The sequence below is a fragment of the Acomys minous genome, assembly GCF_964271855.1.
Source record: "Acomys minous genome assembly, chromosome: 12".
Lineage (NCBI taxonomy): Eukaryota > Metazoa > Chordata > Mammalia > Rodentia > Muridae > Acomys > Acomys minous.
Genome location: NC_140493.1, coordinates 22,735,853 through 22,755,365, shown reverse-complemented (window position 1 = coordinate 22,755,365; position 19,513 = coordinate 22,735,853). Strand labels below are relative to the sequence as shown.

General features: G+C 46.3%; 1 protein-coding gene across 5 annotated transcripts in view; it reads right to left on the bottom strand.

The window, feature by feature from the left end:
- Positions 1-586: 586 nt before the first annotated feature.
- Positions 587-19,513, bottom strand: part of FAM227A (family with sequence similarity 227 member A) — a 56,228-nt gene continuing 37,301 nt past the window's right edge. For all 5 annotated transcript variants that reach the window (XM_084751201.1, XM_084751200.1, XM_084751204.1 and 2 more), the window contains 5 exons: positions 16,783-16,939; positions 13,929-14,082; positions 12,559-12,699; positions 6,990-7,115; positions 587-2,347 (listed from right to left, as the gene is read on the bottom strand). In XM_084751201.1, coding sequence (XP_084607327.1) covers positions 2,275-2,347; positions 6,990-7,115; positions 12,559-12,699; positions 13,929-14,082; positions 16,783-16,939 — 651 coding nt within the window. In that variant the 3' untranslated portion in view covers positions 587-2,274. The remainder of the gene's footprint in view (positions 2,348-6,989; positions 7,116-12,558; positions 12,700-13,928; positions 14,083-16,782; positions 16,940-19,513) is intronic.

The following is a 19,513-nucleotide window of genomic DNA, read 5'->3' as shown; positions in this document are numbered from 1 at the left end:
GCTGAATCTTCAGGGATCACTGGGCGTTAATTGTATCTAACTGTTCTGGTGCAGTTTCTGCAGACTGCTGGCAGGTGTCATTCCCAGGACACAGGAAGACGGGCACCAATAGGACAAGTTCTCAAACAGACCATCATTAACTGCAGGATATAAGTTACATATAGGATATGGCATTCATTTTGCCCCTACAGTTGTCAGTTTTGGTTTTTTTGTTGTTTTTGTTTTTGTTTTTCGAGACAGGGTTTCTCTGTGTAGCCTTGGCTGTCCTGGACTCGCTTCGTAGACCAGGCTGGCCTCGAACTCACAGCGATCCACCTGCCTCTGCCTCCCGAGTGCTGGGATTAAAGGCGTGCGCCACCATGCCCGGCACAGTTGTCAGTTTTTATTTCTAGGTTATTTCAGTGCGCAGAACTTGGAAATAGGTGCTCATAGTTTATTTTTGTTTGTTCTGAGACATGGTCTGGTAGAGCTGAGTTAGCCTTGAACTTGATGTTGTAAAGATTAATAAAGCAATGGTTTTTTTTCTTTAACTTCCACTAACTTCCAAAATAACTGACACAGAGAGACTATAATTTATTCTATGCGCTTTTTAAAAAAAAGATTTATTTATTATGTATATAGTGCTCTGTCTGCATGTACCTCTGCAGGCCAGAAGAGGGCATTAGATCTCAGTATAGATGGTTGTGAGCCATCATGTGGTTGCTGGGAATTGAACTCAGGACCTCTGGAAGAATAGTCAGTGCTCTTAACCTCTGAGCCATCTCTTCAGCCCTGTTTTATAAGCTTTAAAGCACTAGAGCTGGGCAGATATCAATTCCCTAAGCTATCTTGCTGTTTCCCAGCTACACACCCCATGTTACCTGCCTTACTCACTCCTGTCTGGCCACTTCTGTTCCATCTGTCTGCCCTCACGGCCACACTGCCCTATGATGTCGTCCTTCTCTCGGGCTTCGTTTCCTCCTGCTACATCTTCTGCCTCCCCTCCTTCAGGCCATCTCAGACCCCAAGCCCAGGAACCTGAGCCCGCCTACTTCTTTTCTGCCCATCGCAGGCTTCAGCATTTTTTATTAACCAATCAACTTTAAATTAGGTAGAGCAAGTTTTACACAACAAAGAAGGGTATGTGTGAGAATGTGCTATCAGGTCTTAGGGGGCAGTAATTAGCATTAGAATACAAAGCACCAGACCAACTCCCAACAGTTCCCCCTTTTTGTTTAAATAAAAAGGCTCTTTTTCTGGCTGGAGAGATGGCTCAGAGGTTAAGAGCACTGTGTTCTTCTAAAGGTTCTGAGTTCAATTCCCAGCAACCACATGGTGGCTCAAAACCATCTACAATAATATCGGGTCCCCTCTTCTGGCTCACATTTGAGTGGAATACTGTATAAATAATAAATAAATCTTTTTTTTTTTTAAGGTTCTTTTTTCCTACAATAATAGTGGAAGCTGGCCTTGGACTCCTGATCTTCCTTGTCCTACCTCCTAGGTGCTCAGATAACTGGCATCCACACTCATGCCCAGATAATACATGCATTTGTAAACAACAGCCTGAGGCATAGTTAACACAAGAACATACATGCCCTGGAGGCATGTTATGGGTGTGAGAGACTATGAACCTCTCACCACCCTCAAGACTGTGAAGATAGCCCTAAAAGTTTCCTTCATTCCCTCCAGACTCCTGCCCCCACTCTTTCAAGCCACCTCTCCTGGTCCTCAGCAGGCTGTTTGAAACAAAAGTCACCTTCAGTTCAGTCAGTCTGAAGTCAGAACAATGGAGTTTTGTTTTGTTTTTGTTTTTTAGAGACAAGGTTTCTCTGTGTAGTCCTGGCCATCCCGGACTCACTCTGTAGACCAGGCTGGCCTCAGCTCACAGAGATCTGCCTGCCTCTGCCTCCCGAGTGCTGGGACTGAAGAGGTGGGCCACTATACTCAGCAGATCAGTTCCCTTCTAATACTTCTCACCTGCTTGTGTTTTGAGACAAGGTGCTTGCTGTGTTTCATACGCATGTGTTGTACTGTGATGCTATAACTAATAAATGGATGAAAGGATGAACTGGAAAAAGCCCGAATGGATGAGGTCAATCAGTGTGTCTTTACGCCCTGAATGGTTTGTGCTGTTGTGAGCTTTAATATTCTTTATCCCATGGACGGGGAAGGAGTCCGCGCATCCCTGGCTGCAGTAGTGCTCTCCCTTGCCGTTGCTGATTCTCTTTTCCATCACATCCGACAACACACGCAGCCATCACCATTGCAGGCTATGCCTGCTCTTGGGTGAGTTCATTCCATGGAGGAAGGTGAGAGTCTGAAGAGCATCTCCTGTGGGGATTTGGACTTACTGGAGATGTGCTCGCTGTGGAGGAACAAGAAGACACAGAAATGGTGGGGACCTCATACGGCCAAGATGTCAGCAGGCTACAATCAAGCACTTGAGGGAAGCAGGTCAAAAGACCAAAAAACCAGGAAATGACAGATGACATAGAGGGTCTGACTGTCCAGGAAGGACATGTATTCAACCAAAGAAGAACATGGGGGTGGACTGTGGTAAATATACAAGAAAGAAAAAATCAAGAAGATAAGAAAATTAAACTAAAGCTAGGTGAGGTGGTGCATGCCTTTAATCCCAGTACTCGGGAGGCAGAGGCAGGTGGATCTCTGTGAGTTTGAGGCCAGCCTGGTCTACAAAGTGAGTCCAGGACAGCAAAGGCTACACAGAGAAACCCTGTCTCAAAAAAAAAAACAACAACAACAATAACAACAACAAAAAAATTGCTCTAGGGAAAGACAAATAATCACAGTTGTGGTTTCACAACATTATTAAATGAATCACAAATCTATTAGTGACTCAATGAAAGTGACATGACCTGCACACAGGCTAGGAAAAGGTGAGGAAGTGGCTACAGCAGCCTCACATTAGATTTGCCAGGAGAAAAAAGTGCAGCTGCCTGGGAGCTGGGAAACGGCGGCAGAGGAGGCAGTGTTCTACAATCTGTGCAGCGAGATGGGTCAGCTGTCTGCTCTTCCAAGAGGTCCGGAGTTCAATTCCCAGCAACTATTTGGTGGCTCACAACCATCTATACTGGGATCTGATGCCCTTTTCTGGCACTCATATACGTAAATAAATCTTTAAAAATAAGTAAGTAAAAAAAAAACTTAAAAAATACAATCTGTGCAGAACCGTCAATGCTTAATTTAAGGGTCACTTCCAGGGCAGGGCATAGAGGCATACACCTGTAACTCAGCACTCAGGAGTCTGAGGCAGGAGGCTGTTCAGTTTGGAACCACTCTGGGATACATAGTAAGACCGTGTCTCAGCGATGCTAATAATGGTGATGGTGGTATAGTCCTATTATGCCTACTTTGCTTGTATCAGGCAGTGTGTTCTGGGCTTTATAAAGGGGTGATCGGTTTATTCTACCCATCTACCCTAAGTTGCACATCATTCCCATTTGACAGACAAAGAGACTGAGGCTCAGCATGAGAACCACATACGGCCATAGAACCGGGAGGTCCTGGGGGAGCTCACATTAAAAGCTCAGCGATCTGAGACTACTGCTGCCCTTAGTGACTATGTCGGCTGGGCAGTGATGGTGCCTCCTTTAACCCCAGCATGTGGAAGGCAGAGGAAGGCAGATCTCTGAGTTCAAGGCCAGCCCCTTCTACAAAATGAGTTCTAGAACAGCCTGAATGGTGACACAGAGAAACGACTCAGAAAAACAAAAAAACAAACAGAAAAGATGGCTATGTCAGCAATGGTGGTGGTGGCACAAGCCCTTGATCCCCAGCACTCTGGAGGCAGAAGCAGGTGGATCTCTGACTTTTGGCCAGCCTGGTCTACAGAGCAAGTTCAAGGCCGGCCAAGGCTACACAGAACAACCACCATCATTTTGTGTGCGTATGTGTGTATGAAGTTGGGGGTGGGGCACATATGTACCATGGCACATGTGGGGAGGTCAGAGGGCAACCTTAGGTATTCGCCCTTGTCTTCCTTCTTTCTTGTCTCAGACAGGGCATTTTTGTTGTTGTTTACTGATGCACAGGCAAGGTTAGCTACCCACAGGCTTCTACGGATGCTCCAGCCTCTGCTTCCATCTCTCTGTAGGAATACTGGGGTTACAGATGCAGGCTGAGTTCTAAAGATTCACACTCGGGTCCTCCTCATGCTTGTGTGGCAAGGGCTTTATCCACTGTGCCATCCCCAGTCACGAGTGCGTGCGTGTGTGTGTGTGTGTGTGTGTGTGTGTGTGTGTGTGTGTGTGTGTGTATGTGTGTGTGATTCTTTTAAAATTCTGATTTTTTCCCTCTATATTTCACAGCATACACTCACAATTTTTTGCTTTTGGTTTTTCAGACAGGGTTTTTCTCTGTAGCCCTGGCTATCCTGGAATTGCTTTGTAGACCAGGCTGGCCTCAAACTTACAGAGACCCGCCTGCCTCCGCTTCCTAAGTGCTGGGATTAAAGTCATGTGCAGCTACATCCGGCTACAGTCACAATTTTCCCCCCTCCCCCGCTAGACCTCCAGAACTGTAAACTAAATAAATACTTTGGTCATGCCTGGCAGTAGTGGCGCACGCCTTTAATCCTAGCACTTGGGAGGCAGAGGCAGATGGATCGCTGTGAGTTGGAGGCCAGCCTGGTCTACAAAGCAAGTCCAGGACAGCCAAGGCTACACAGAGAAACCCTGTCTCTAAAAAACAAAACAAAACAAAATAAAAAATACTTTGGTCATGAATACTCAGCCTTGGGTGTCTCAGTAAAAGGCAACAAAAGATTAACTAATTCACTATAGTTAGAACCGAGGTACTTATTCTTTTTCAATCCTCTTGCCTCAGCCTCCTAAGTGCTGCGATTGCAGCCTTGCGCCACCAGTTCCTGCTTGTGAATGATTTCTTAATTAATAATATGTTATTAAGGGCTGGTCTCTGAAATATTTTTTTAAGCCAAAATCCAGAAAACCTGGGGATTTCTGATTGAAAAGTATAGATGGGTACCAAGTACAGACAAGGATTTGTGGGAGCTTTTCCAAGTCCCCCAAACATGAGCACTAAAACTTACTGGGTCTCTGAAAAGCTGACTCAAATCAGGGATGCCCTCGCTGACCATTTGCCAATGGTTCCCACAACAGAAAACCAAGGGCTTCAGGGAAAGCTCCACGTTTGTCTGCTCTTTAGTGTTCAGGCCCCTAATATCCTGGAAGCCACACCCTGGCCCTGACAGCCCCCGCCCCCTCCAAGCTGCTAGCCTCTTTCACATCTCCCTCCTTCTGCCAGGAAACTCTGTCATCTGTGTCAGACTTAGTAACACCACTCCTGCATGACTTCTGGACCCCTGCTCCATCTTCCCAGGGTCCCCAGTACTGCATGGGCATTTAATTTGATGATGTATTTGCCTCCTGGCACCAGTTGCTTGTCAGCTGGGGCTGTGTGTACCCACTGCTGCAATCCCAGGCTGTCTTGAAGGATGTTATAACCCTGTGCTTAGGGGTGCTGTGACTAATCCCTACCTCAGGAAAGCTTAACTTCGAGATGAGGTCATGTTTGTACCGTGCTTTGTTTTGTTTTGCTTTGTTTTTTGAGACAGGGTTTCTTTTGTAGTCCTGGCTGTTCTGTTTTGTAGACCAGGCTGGCCTATAATGATCTGCCTGCCTCTGCCTCCAGAGTGCTGGGGTTACAGGTGTGTGCCACTATGCTCATTTGTCATGCTTATTTTCTTTTTTAATATTATATATATCTTTATATTATTACACATACATAATATAAACTACATACAGCAAGAACCACAAAACCCAGTTATTACATTAATGCTATATTTATAATATTTTGGTTATTTGTATTTGGCAACCTTGAAGAAAACATCTTTCCTATTTTGGTGAGTCTAAAATTCTGAGTGTAAATCAATATCTATCATATCTCATCTCTATCAATTTTAAACATCTATCCAGACTTAGAAACATCTTAACCCCTAAATAACTGAGCTTAATTGTAAAACTAAACTATCAGGTCTTCAATTCCATCAGAGACTTGAGAAGGAATAAAATTAATTACCTGGCCAGGTGTGGTGGGGCATGCCTTTAATCCCAGTACTTGGGAGGCAGAGGCAGGCGGATTGCTATGAGTTCGAGGCCAGCCTGGTCTACAAAAGCAAGTCTAGGACAGCCAGGGCTACACAGAGAAACCCTGTCTCAAAAAACCAAAAAAAAAAAATAAAAAATTAGTTATCTGAGTTATGCTTATTTTCTTAATGCTCAGCACAGGGTAGACCATTGGTAAATTGAAGTGTCATCCACCCAACAGTGTAATATTATTATAGCAATACTTTATTTTATTTTTGTTTGTTTTGTTTTTCAAGACAGGATTTCCCTGTGTAGCCTTGGCTGTCCTGGACTCACTTTGTAGACCAGGCTGGCCTTGAACTCACTGCAATCCACCTGCCTCTGTCTCCTGAGTGCTGGGATTAAAGGTGTCACCCAGCCAGCAATACTTTTTTTTTAACTTTCTTTTTTTATTAATTAATTTATTAATTCATTCATATTACATCTCATGTGTTATCCCATCCCTTCTATCCTCCCATTTCTCTCTCCCTCTCACTTTCACCCTACTCCCCTCCCCTATGACTGTGACTGAGGGGGACCTCCTCCCTCTGTATATGATCATAGGGTATAAAGTCCCTTCTTGGTAGCCCGCTATCCTTCCGCTGAGTGCCACCAGGTCTCCCCATCAAGGGAATGTGGTCAAATATGGGGCACCAGGGTTCATGTGAAAGTCAGTCTCCACTCTTCATTCATCCGTGGAGAATGTCCTGTCCATTGGCTAGATCTGGGGTAGGGGTTCGATGTTTAAATACCATGCAAAAATAAAATGCCTGAAAAAGGTGCAGCAGTCGCGCATGCGCACAAAGCTCTCCCCGCCAGGTCACTCAGGCAACCCCTGAGGGTGCTGGGCTAGGGAGTGGGCACTTCTTGGTTTCCTATCTTCCCATTGTCGAACCACCTCACCTGATACTGGAAACAGAGCCGATGCTGTAGGGGCTTTTAAGGCCCAGGGAATAGTTCTCCATGGGGCTTTGAAATGAGGCAGGGGAAAGAAACTTCCGTTTCTCTTCTATCTGCTTCTTCTCCTTCCTGTCGGGGAAGCAAAATGGATGTCAAGAAAACCAGTACAGAAACTAAGCGTGGTTTCCCCAGCAGCAGTCTGACCGGCACTTTGAGATGCCCTGGGAGAAAAATAAATGTATGTTGGTAGGGTTGGCAAAGGTAGTGGAAGTAAAGGGCCCGCACGGGGCAACTCCCTCGCATTAATCTTCCATCCGTATTTTGGGGCCAGGCTAGGATGTGCTCTGAGCAGACATCAGGGGAGGCTTCCTGGAGGAAGGGGAGACTGAGCTGAGTTTAAAAGATCAGGTGAGAAAGAAGGAGAGCCAGGTCTGAGGGAATTAGACTGAGGTGTGGTTATTTTGGTTTTTGTTTTGTTTTTATTTGGTTTGGTCTTGGTTTTTCGAGGCAGGGTTTCTCTGTGTAACCTGGGCTGCCCTGGACTTTCTTTGTAGACCAGGCTGGCCTCAAACTCACAGAGATCTGCCTGCTTCTGTGAAAATTAAAGGCAGGCGCCACTACGCCCAGCTGAGGTGCAGTTTTGATGGTTGAGAATCTAGGATTGATGTGACAAAGACAGGTGGTGAGGCTCCCTCACGACTCCTACAAGTTCACTGCTCAAGCCCAACTGCTGTAGCTTTCAATGTCATAGTCTTTTCTCAAGTCAAGAAAATTTTCAATCCAAAGGTTTAGTAGGATAGTCTCTCATTCTTAGCCCGGCTGAGTGCCCAGTTTTTTTGTTTTGTTTTTCAACTATAAAACTGCCCCAAACGAATTTTCAACTGTTTTCCATTCATAATTCTTGCAGAAAAAAAAATTTCGCCTCTACTTGGAGGAAAGAGATGATTACAATGAACACATAGTGGACACTCAAGTTCCGGGTAGACACTACAGAGGTGAGGTGAGGGGTCTATAGGCGCTTAGCTGAAGCCACCTTAAATATCAAGAGAGGCTCAGGAGCATCAGAGCATCAGCCCAAATGGGAGCCAAACAGTTCTTGGCTATGCTGTCTTCCTTATCTACTGTTTAAAAGGACTTTCACTTCCCAGGCACAGTGCTGCCGAAGCCAGTGTGGCAGCCCGTAACAGACACCTTCAGGCAGCCTGTACAGTATTGCATATTTATAAATTTCAAGCATTCTTATCTAAACATTGTACAATGTGATATGCTCAACTTTCTTAATTTTTCTAAGATATTAAAATGTTTTCTGGGGGCTGGAGAGATGGCTCAGTGGTTAAGAGCACCACCTGCTCTTCCAAAGGTCCTGAGTTCAATTCCCAGCAACCACATGGTGGCTCGTAGCCATCTATAATGTAACCTGGTGCCCTCTTCTGGCCTGCAGGTAAACAAGCAGACAACACTGTATACATAATAATAAAATAAATCTTTAAAAAAAAATAAAAAATAAAATGTTTTCTATGGGATTTTTTTTTCTTAGTACAATGGACCCAATTAGAACATTAAACATATCAGAACATCACACATTTTAAACTGGTTTAATAAAATGGTGGAGTAAAAAAAAATTTTTTTTAAAGTAAAATAGAGGCTGTCGTCACCTGTCAGTGATGAGGCCAGTCACCAGCCAACCCATCATTCACCCTGGCAAAGGAACCAGTCTGGGGACAGAAATGATCTCAACTTTTTAAACTACATTTCCCAAGCTCCTTTGCAGCATCTGGCCCCTGAAATAAAGTGGTAATATCATAGTGTTTTCAGGGAAGGGCCTTTATAAAACAGGAAGTGATAGGAATCTATAAAGTGGATGTGGCAGATCTTTATAGATTAGGAAAAAAGTTCAAAAACTGGGTTGTGGTCACTGATGCCTAACTTTAACATTACAGGTGTCATTCAAGTTGTGAAAAATTGTCAAAGTTCGATGATTTTACAAGACATTGAGCTGTGCATTAAAGTGGTAGGGAGACGCTGGTATATTCCTATTACACTACTGATGAGAAGACAGGGAAAGCAATTGGAACTTCTGAGGAGAATGCTGAAACAGAATGAGATTAGCCTTCTTGGGTTGCTGGCTTGGAGCACGGACTGCATGCTTGGAACTCCAGGGCCACGGGGACCCTGAGGAACCCTAAGGGATAGGCTGGTGAACCCTAGTCTCCTGGAGGCCCTGAGACCCCCACTGGGCCTATACTGTCCACCTCTAGGGATTACCTTTTTTTGGTTTTTCGAGACAGGGTTTCTCTGTGTAGCCTTGGCTGTCCTGGACTCACTTTGTAGACCAGGCTGGCCTCGAACTCACAGCGATCCACCTACCTCTGCCTCCCAAGTGCTGGGATTAAAGGTGTGCACCACAACGCCTGGGTATATTTTACTTTTTTCTGTGATAGACATCTAGATAAAATCTTAATTTATATAATGCTTCAAATACTATGGTTAGACTTTGATCACCAGAGTCTATTCCTGGAAGCCAGATTGAGAGCCAGAGTCCAGAGTCGATGCAAAAGCAAAGGAATTTATTAAGCTGACAAATAAGGGTCTACCATACTCCGGGGAGATGGAAAGACCCCGTTCTGTAATGGCGGAGGGTTTAAATATCCTTACGGACACAGAACTTAGTACAAACATGATTGGTTAGTTGATCTTTAAAATGATTGGTTACTAGTTATTTAACCCTGAGGGGGCAAGAGCTCAGCTTGGGACATCACGTGCTGTCAGGTGCTCGGGACAGGCCTGAGGCCATCTTAGAAAGCACCGAGTGGTCAGGGTTGAAAAACAGCTTTTCTATCTCTTCAATATCATGAAGATTAAAGGTTTTATTTTATATCCTAGAGAAACTGAAATAAAGAGGCCAGTGATATTAAGACCAAGTAAAGGGAGCTGAGTGGCTATTTCACTGTAGGGTCCTTGAATTCAGTCATCCAGGCGTTAGCCCAGAAAGAAAAGGCTCTTCCCTCCCCAGGCACAGAATGGTCCTGAGAAAAGTGGCTGCTGATTTTAGGGGCCTCCCTGTGGGGGTAGCTTGTTTCTCTGCCACAAGAAGAGAGTGAGTCCACTGACGGAGAAGCCCTGGCCAGGAGGACTGGCCCTGTGTGGACTTCTTGGAGCTTTGCTCCAAACTATGAAGACAATCTAGGTCTAAGTTCAAAGAATAAAAACCATCGAACAAAGAAAAGCTGGAGAGAGATGCCTCGAGGGGACAGAATCAGTATGGGGACAGGAAGACACTAGAGCAGTGTGGGGGGTGGGGGCTGTATGAACAGGCTCAGTAAGGGATGGGAATATTGCGTGCATCATACAAAGGGGGCGCTACTTCATACTGCCTTATTTTTAATCTCTCCCACCAGTGGATTCCTCCTTAAAATTATTCTTTTGTAGCCGGGTGGTGGTGGCACACACCTTTAATCTCAGCACTCAGGAGGCAGAGGCAGGCGGATCAATGTGAGTTCGAGGCCAGCGTGGTCTACAAAGCGAATCCAGGACAGCCCAGACAACACAGAGAAACCCTGTCTCAAAAAACAGAAACAAAAAAATTATTCTTTTGTATTTCACCACATTTTTGTTTGTTTGTTTTTGTGACATAGGGTTTCTCTGTGTAGCCTTGGCTGTCCTGAAAGTCTGTAGACCAGGCTGGCCTCAAACTCACAGACATCGGCCTGCCTCTGCCGCCCAAGTGCTGGGATTAAAGATGAGCGCCACCACTGGCTGGCCTCATTTTTCATATATAAACATCAATATGTGTTTTTGTTTTTGTGTTTTCAACAGTGCAAAGGGCTCACACTGCAAGGAACAAGTTATCCAAGGATGAAAGGATCGCATCTCTGGGGATAATAAACACAACTGTAGCATCGTTCCTGGTTCTCGCCCTTTATGGGGCCATGGGACCATGTTACTATTATTTAGCCTTGTTGGAGGTTGGTCTGATACATTTTGTGCTAACTATTGCTTGCTGCCTCTGTGCACCAAGACCGCCTATATAACCTTGCCTGAGAAGCTTCCTGTTTGACTAGTAAAGGGCTGTCACACTTGGCAAGGCAAACGGGATAGGTGTGGTTAAGGTTCCCCGGGCTTTGGGAGACAGAGAGAATCTGAGGAGAAGAGAGGAGAAGAAGGCCGAGCCATGGGTTAGAGGAAGGAGGAGGCACATGGCCGCACAGATGGAGATTTGGCCCAGATGACGATGATAATTAGCAAGTATTTGGGATTATGGATGGGAGGTAGCTCAATAGAAATTATTAGAGACAGATGGCATGGGATTGGGGCAGGGTATGGGATACCTGCTTCACTATAGGAAGTAATTTAGGGGATTAATATCTGCCCTGCCCCAGGTTAACTAAGGTTATTTTAAAATATAACAGGTGTCTGTGTCTTGATTGATTCTTAGCAGGTTAGAAAATACTGTTGTAATAATTATTATAGGCCTCACAATAAACATTATTAGGCCATACTGATAAATCACCACAACAAGCCTTTGTAGGTTTTTTGTTTGTTTGTTTGTTTTTTGTTTGGTTGGTTTTTGGTTTTCTGAGACAGAATTTCTCTATATAGCCTTGGCTCTCCTGGACTCACTTTGTAGCTGAGGCTGGCCTTGAACTCACAGAGATCCGCCTGCCTCTGCCTCTCGAGTGCTGGGATTAAAGGCGTGCGCCACCGCGCCTGGCTAGCCTTTGTAGTTTTAATTTTGTAAAAGATATGTCTTTCAGGATATATTCAAACTCAACTTTTTATAATTCAGGGATTGGTGCCACCGCCCACTGTAGGGGGATCCAAAGGTTCATCTCTAACCAACAGGTGCGTGGACGCCATCAGAGACTGATCACTGACGCTGGAGAGATGGCTCAGCAGGTAAGAGCACTGGCTGCTCTTACAGAGGACCTGGGTTCAGTTCCCAGTGCCCACACGGTGGCTCACAGCTGTAAGTCTAGTTCTGGAGTTTCTGACATTTTCGGGCTCCTGCATGAACGGGGAAACACATACCTACATGCAGGCGCGTACACATAAACTTAAGTTGTTTGTTTTTGTTTTTGTTTTTTTTAATCCCCCATCCTCCCCTAAAACTTCTGGGACCACAGCTCTGAAGGAAAAGGAGAGTGGGATGGAGGAAGGCATTGAGATGACGATGAGGGGCTGGAGAGAGGGTGAGGAGGGAGCCGGACAGATGAGAGAAGCCAGTTGGCAGAAACAGTAGAAAGCTCTCCTGACAGTGGCTACAGGAGATGAGACAGAGCAGGTGGCGCTAAATGAGTGGTCCCCACATGACTCTGAGGACTCCGAGCCTCACCCTGTCCCGGATCCCTTGCACACCTCCACTCTCAGAGACGGCCTTCTTCCTTCCTCACTAAACAGTCCCCATCACTGTCCATGTGTCCCTGGTCCAATTCTTTGTTCTGAGACATGAGAACCGGGGAAGCTCGGTGGGTGTCCTCTAGGCCCAGACCTGCAAATGCGAACCTTCCCTGTGTGCTAAGAATTCTTACAGCGTTCACAATGGGCATTTTCTAGGGCTTCGGTTTGAACAAACCTGGACAGAAATGCAGTTTCCTTGCTGGGGTTTCCTTTGGGTTTCCTGTCACTCAAGTCATCAAACAGCAACGAGGATGAGAGAAATGCCTGCTTGTCCTTTCTTCTTTCCTCTGCTCTTTTATTGATATTTTTTATCTTCCTGGGGGATAAAATGACAAAAGACATATATGGGAAAGGACGAAAGAGTCGATGTGATCTCTTCTTTTTCTTCTTCTTGTCCCCCGACGCCCACAGCCTCCCCAGGCCCAAGAAAGGGAATCACTATGTAACCCTGGTTGTCCTGCAATGTAATCTTTACACACAAACATCTACATTCGTCTGGCACTTTGCTGGACAGGGAAACAGTTGACCACACAGGAGGTCTGCGAATGAACTATTTCCTCTCTCGCCTCTCCCTCCTTTCCCCCCTAACCCCCACCCCCGCAATTGCTTCTTTCTTTCTTTTGGGACAGGGTTTCTTTGTGTATTTCTGGCTGTCCTGGAACTAGCTCTTTAGATCAGGCTGGCCTCGAACTCAGCAAGATCTGCTTGCCTCTGCCTCCTGAGTGCTGGGATTAAAGATGTGCACCACCACCGCCCAGAAAAGCTGACCATGCTCACAAGAGAGTAGTAAGCAAACTAGCAGCCCTGCCCCACTCCAGTTAAATCCTGCTAACCGCTGCAGTGGGTGCCCGCGGGTGACTGCACCCATGCCCTCCTACCTGTTGTTTTTAAACAGAGGCCCTAATGTTTGATTTTATCAATAAAGCCTCAGGAGCCAGATGCTAGGGTGAAACCTAATAGCTCAGAGAGGCATGTAGCTGACGTTCTTACTCAGCTGACACCCCAGATGGAAAAAGCCCCTTCTTCTCCACACTGTCTTAAAAAAAACTCCAAACTGAATGTCCCTCCTTCCTATTTCCTGTTTCTATTTCTATTTCCCTGTCATCCAGATTTCCTCTCACTCTCTACGTTTTTTTCGTATATTCATTCCCTGTCAGTCTGGTTTTTTTTTTTTTTCCTGCCTCTTGACATATGGTTGACTTTATTTAATCCTGTTAACAGAAAGCTCTTGGATTAAAGCTGTGTGCTAGGGCTAAGCCACACTACAACAAGAAACAGGTGAGCCGGGCATGGTGACGCAGGCCTTTAATCCCAGCACTCGGGAGGCAGAGGCAGGCGGATCACTGTGAGTTCGAGGCCAGCCTGGTCTACAAAGTGAGTCTAGGACAGCCAAGGCCACACAGAGAAACCCTGTCTCAAAAAAACAAGAAAGAAAGAAAGAAAGAAAGAAAGAAAGAAAGGAAGGAAGGAAGGAAGAAAGAAAGAGGCTTTTCCAGTACACAATCTTGGGGTTCGCGGTGTGATCAAGTGTCCCGCAACACCTACCGATCAAAGTTTTCTTTCAGATCCATCAGGTATTTGTTAAAGTAGGTCCACTCGTCCTCGTGCAGCTGGCCCAGCTGCCTGAGCTTCCGCTTCCGCTTCTCTATGTTCCTCGTGACCAGCTGGATGATGTCAGCGTAGGTCATGGCTGAGTCAGTGCATTCTGCTGTCAAGGAAAGGTCCCCTGTGCTGTCCCTGTGCTGCTAGTGGCCGGGCCTTGGGCATGGGGAAGGGGAAGGAGAGTGTGGGCTGCGCAAAGGACAATGTTTTGTGTTCTGGGATTCTAGGGGAGGTACCCCAAAATCCACACAAGCAGTGGCCTTCTGAGACTGGCTATGGCCGGCCTGGGAATGAAGAAAGTCCATCGTCTCTGTGGCCGGGCAGTGTCTACCATGTCATAAAGCTCCCTTTGCCTCTGACCATGGTAGGGAGCCAGAAAAGACTTCCTTAGACTGTCCGAAAGGAGGAAAGGTAGTTGTACCTCTGGCTGGGCATGCAGTGTTGTTTCCAGAGGGTTCCCCAGCATCACTCACTCTTTCTAGAGATCACTTCAGCCACAGCCACAAGCTTAGTTCTGATCCCAGTTCACTAGTCTGGAGGCTGTCACCACAATGGCGAAGAGGAAGGGCTCCAGCATCCCTCTCCTTGTGTGCCTGAGAAATCATTTCTTGTTTTCTGTTTTCGGTTTTGTTTTTGTTTTTTGAGACAGTCTTACTATGTAGACCTGGTCTTGAACTCATAGAGATCCACCTGCCTCTGGCTCCTGAGTGCTGGGACTACAGGTGTGCACCGTCAAGCCTAGCGGCATTTGGTTTTCTGAAACAGGATCTGGCTATGTACTGCCACACTCAGCCTCATCGTCTATTTCAGGTTTAATACTCACAAGGCCCCTCTTTCAGTCAGGTGAGGCAACACACACCTGTGATCTTAGCATCTGGAAAATGGAATTAGGAGGGTCAGGTTTGAGGACACAGGGAGTTCCAGGCCAGCCAGAGCTGCAGGAGACACTGTCTCAAAACACCAAGACGAACAAACAACCTATCTCCTCTGCTCTACCTACACCTTTGGTTAGAATCTCAGCTGCATTTGTGACAAGCTGTGGGACGGCTCCTGTCACCCTCTATGTCTCCGTTTATCTATGAAAGGGGGCTTCAAGCCTCTATGAAAGGGGCTATGAGCCAGGTCTGGTGGTTCACACCTGTGGTCTCTGCACTCACAAGGTTGAGGCAGCCATTGCCCTGAGTCTGAGGCCAGCCTCATCCATACCACGAGATCATATCTTAAGAATCTCAAGAACAGGTCCTGAGTTCAATTCCCAACAACCACATGGTGGCTCACAGTCATCTATAATGAGACCTGGTGCCCTCTTCTGGCCTGCTGGTGTTACATGCAGGCAAAACATTGTATACTTAATAAATAAGTAAATGTTTAAAAAAAAAAAAAGACCCCCCCACAAAGAATAGATAATCCTTCCTGTTCAAGCAGCGCTTTTCAATCTGTGGGTCTTGACTCCTTGGAGGAATGTCAAATGACCCCTTCATAGTGGTCACCCAACCATCAGAAAACGCAGATATTTACATTACGATTCATAACAGTAGCAAAGTTTCTAGTTATCAAGTAGCAAAAAAACAACACTATGGGGGAGGTCACCACAATGTGAGGAACTGTAGTAAAGTGTTGCAGCGTTAGGAAGGTTGAGAACCGCTGCTCTAGAGGAAGGTGACAACTGCAATGCCAATTCTCCATCCAGTGGCAGTTGTACACCATGCTGTCATACTACTGGTTTGGTAGGACCATCTTCACTTTGGGAGCTTGGAGGGTAAGGCTGCTAAGATTGGTCATCCTAGCCAGGGGTTGTCTCTGGAGCCACAGTGACCTAAAGAACAAGGTGATGCTGGGGACAATTTGGACCATGCTGCCTAGGAACAGGTGGTCCTCCTTCAGAGATCTGGGACGTGAAGTGTTAAGAGCAGACAAGGAAAAGGCTACCCGGTGCCCTTTCTGCCCACAATCCAGCAAAGGCACCTGAGTACCAGGCATGTTCTGAGCACGCCTGCTGGGGATCAAACCGCAAAATCTGCCCTGAAGCTGGGCGTGGTGGCACAAGCCTTAAACCTCAGCATTCATGGGACAAGAGGCAGGTAGAGCTCTGTGAATTGAAGACCAGCCTGATCTACACAGTGAGTCTCAGGACAAGCTAGGGCTACACAGTGGGACAAACAAATAAACAACAGAACTCTCCGAACAACAATGAAACAAACAAACAAAAAGCAACCCTGAGGTGGGAACCCTTATTTTGATTTTACAGATGAAATAAAGGATGCCCAGAGAGATAATAGAATGTCTCCCAAGTTACGTGGCTGGTTAGTGGTAGCGTGAGTTCCAGAGTCTTGGCTACTTGGACAAGCAGAACAAACTGACTCTCAGTAGAACTTATGTTCTGACTCAAGGCATGTCGCTAAGGCTCAGGGAACCACACGTGCTGCGCCTGTTTCCCAAGCCGAGCTTTATGCCAACTCCAATTGGAGTTGGGGAGGAACGTGAAGGGAGGAGGTTTAGGTGAAACGCACACGGACACCAAAACTGATGGTCCCAATGCTTGGGCCAGTGAACACCAGGGAGGCTATGGTACCTATGTTCATGCTGGAAGATGAGAAAAAGGTGACTCCGTGTCCATGGGGAATTCGACATGATCAGGGTTCTCCTGGCCTAGGCTTACCTGAGCCTCACACGAGCAAAACTCTAGCCCTGAGGTACATACCACGGCTACTCCTACCAAGCACCCTCTGTGTGCCAGGCCTGGATGCTTCTCCTCAGGGCCTGCTTCTGCAAGGAGGTGGCAGGTGGCAAGGATATGGGATGAGTTTGGTCTTTTCTCTCCTGCTGATCAGCACGTCCTGGCCGTGCTGCTGCAACTTGGAGTAGTTGAGGAAGAAGTACACGATTAGCGGGCTCTTCCCGTAAAGGTTGAACTGGTTCGCTGTCAACGAGGGGCTTTTGCAGGCAGGGTGGGACTGAGAGGAGAAAGAAAGACACGGAAAGCAGATTGTCACGTGTGATAGTTGCTGAGTGTCAATCTGACAGGAATTAGCGTCGCACAGGGGACAAGTCCCCAAACACGAGTGTGAAGGATTATCTAGCTTCTGGGTATATCTATGGAAGATTATCTTGACTGAGGTGGAAAAATCCATCTGACTGTGGGTGGGGCATTCCTGAGTAGCGATCCTGGTCTGTACGGCCTGTGTGACTTGGAGGAAGTGAGCTCAGAACTGGGCGTTTATAGCTCTCTGCTTCCTGAGTATGGAGACATGGCCAGCCTACCTCAGGCTCCTGCTGCCTTCACCTGTCCACCTTCATGGGCTGTACCGCGAGCTAAAACAAACCGGTTTTCCTCAAGTTGTTCTTATCCAGGTGTCTTATTGCAGAAAGGTAACTGACACACACCGCCATGTGTATGGCCACGCCTCCTGTATGGCCACGCCTCCTATATGGCCGACGCCTCCTGTATGGCCACGCCTCCTGTATGGCCACGCCTCCTGTATTGCCACGCCTCCTATATGGCCCACGCCTCCTGTATGGCCCACGCCTCCTATATGGCCTACGCCTCCTGTATGGCCCACGCCTCTGACTAGTAACTGTAACTCCAGCTATAAGATGCCTCCTCAGGAAACGGCCAAAACAAAGAAAAAGTTTTATGTGTGGTCTATTACAATAACAAAAGTCCTTTCCCGTCATCAGGATGGCACGAAATCATCGTACAATGGGCAGCATAGTCATAGGGACAAGTGAATTCTAACTTTACTATTTTCTTGGGGAAGAATCTAAACACGTGTATTTTACTCTAGCAGTCCCATTTCTGTACATTTTCCCTCCATGTACACTTGTACGTGTGAGCCAAGACAATAGACACCACACACACACACACACACACACACACACACACACACAATTTGACAAAATCTTTATAGACTGAATTTTTTCACCAAGGACAAAGATTGTGGCTCTAATTAGTGGGCTGTTATAAAAGGAGCAGAGTGTGGTGGTGCACACGGCCAGCACTTGGGAGGCCAAGGCAGGAGGATTGGTGGCAGCAGATTCTACCAGTTCTTGCTTTCTTTTGGTGATCCAGCCCTTACCAGAGTAGGCAAGTGACCCACCACACCACACCCTGGTCTGGAAATGCTGTGCTTCTTTCTTTCTTTCTTTCTTTCTTTCTTTCTTTCTTTTTTTTTTTTTTTTTTTTTGAGACAGGGTTTCTCTGTGCAGCCTTGGCTCTCCTGGACTCACTTTGTAGACCAGGTTGGCCTCGAATTCACAGCAATCTGCCAGTCTCTGCCTCCCGAGTGCTGGGATTAAAGACGTGCACCACCCAGCTGGGCCTGTATTTCTTTTCTTTTCTTTTTTTTTTAAAGATTTATTTATTATGTATACAGTATGTATCAGATCACATTATAGATGGTTGTGAGCCACCATGTGGTTGCTAGGAATTGAACTCATGACCTCTGGAAGAGTAATCAGTGCTCTTAACCACTGAGCCATCCCCCCAGTCCAGGCCTGTATTTCTTATAGTGATGGAACGACATGCATCTTTGACCATGACTACCCATCAACGCCTTATGGCTTGTCTCAGCACTTCCTCCCACTGCTCCCCTGGGGTTCTCAGGTGTCCCATTTGTCATCCCTGTTCAAATCGGTCACTATCCAATCTAACTCCTTTTTAACCAGAACACCACGGATTAGGTCATGCTTGTTCCAGGCCTTTCCTTCTGTCCATAGAGCAGATCCAGCAGCTGTTAGCTCAGGACCAAAGATGCTGAGCTGGCCTTTCTATCTTCTAGAACAGAGCTTCACATCCTTCCTAATGCTGCAACCCCTTAAAACTTCCTCATGTGGTGACCCCAACCATAAAATTGGTTTTGTTGCTACTTCATAACTATAATTTTGCTACTGTCATGAATAATAATGTAAATATCGAATATGAAGGATATCTGCTATGCGCCCTGTGAAGGGGTCGTGCGACCCTCCTAAAACTCAACCCACGGTTTGAGAACCACGGCTCTACAGGCGAGAGGCAGCACTGAGATCCGAACCCACTGAGAAGACATATTTGTTTCTCTAACAGAGAAGAAATAGGCTCACAGCTGTTTACACACAGGGATCTGAGTTTAAAAAAAAAAAAAGTATTTATTTAGACCTTCCGAGAACAAGATCTGGCTTTGTAGCCCTGGATAGCCTACAACTCACTTTGTAGCTCAGGCTGGCCTGCAATGTTTAGCAGTCCTCCCAAGTCAGCATCCTAAGTGCTGGGATTACAGGTGTGAGCTACCACACCTGGCTCCAGTGGGAAACGTAAATGCAGACAAGTGTGTCTTTTTTTGGTTTTGATTTTTGTTTTTGTTTTTGTTTTTTTAGACAGGTTTCACTGCGTAGCCCTGGCTGTCCTGGAACTCTTTCTGTTTGTACACCAGGTTAGTCTAGAACTCACAGAGATCCACCTGCCTCTGCATTCTGAGTGCTGGGGTTAAAAGTGTGCGCCACCATGCCTGGCTAGTGAGTGTCTTAACCTAGGAATCATCCTTAGGAGAGCA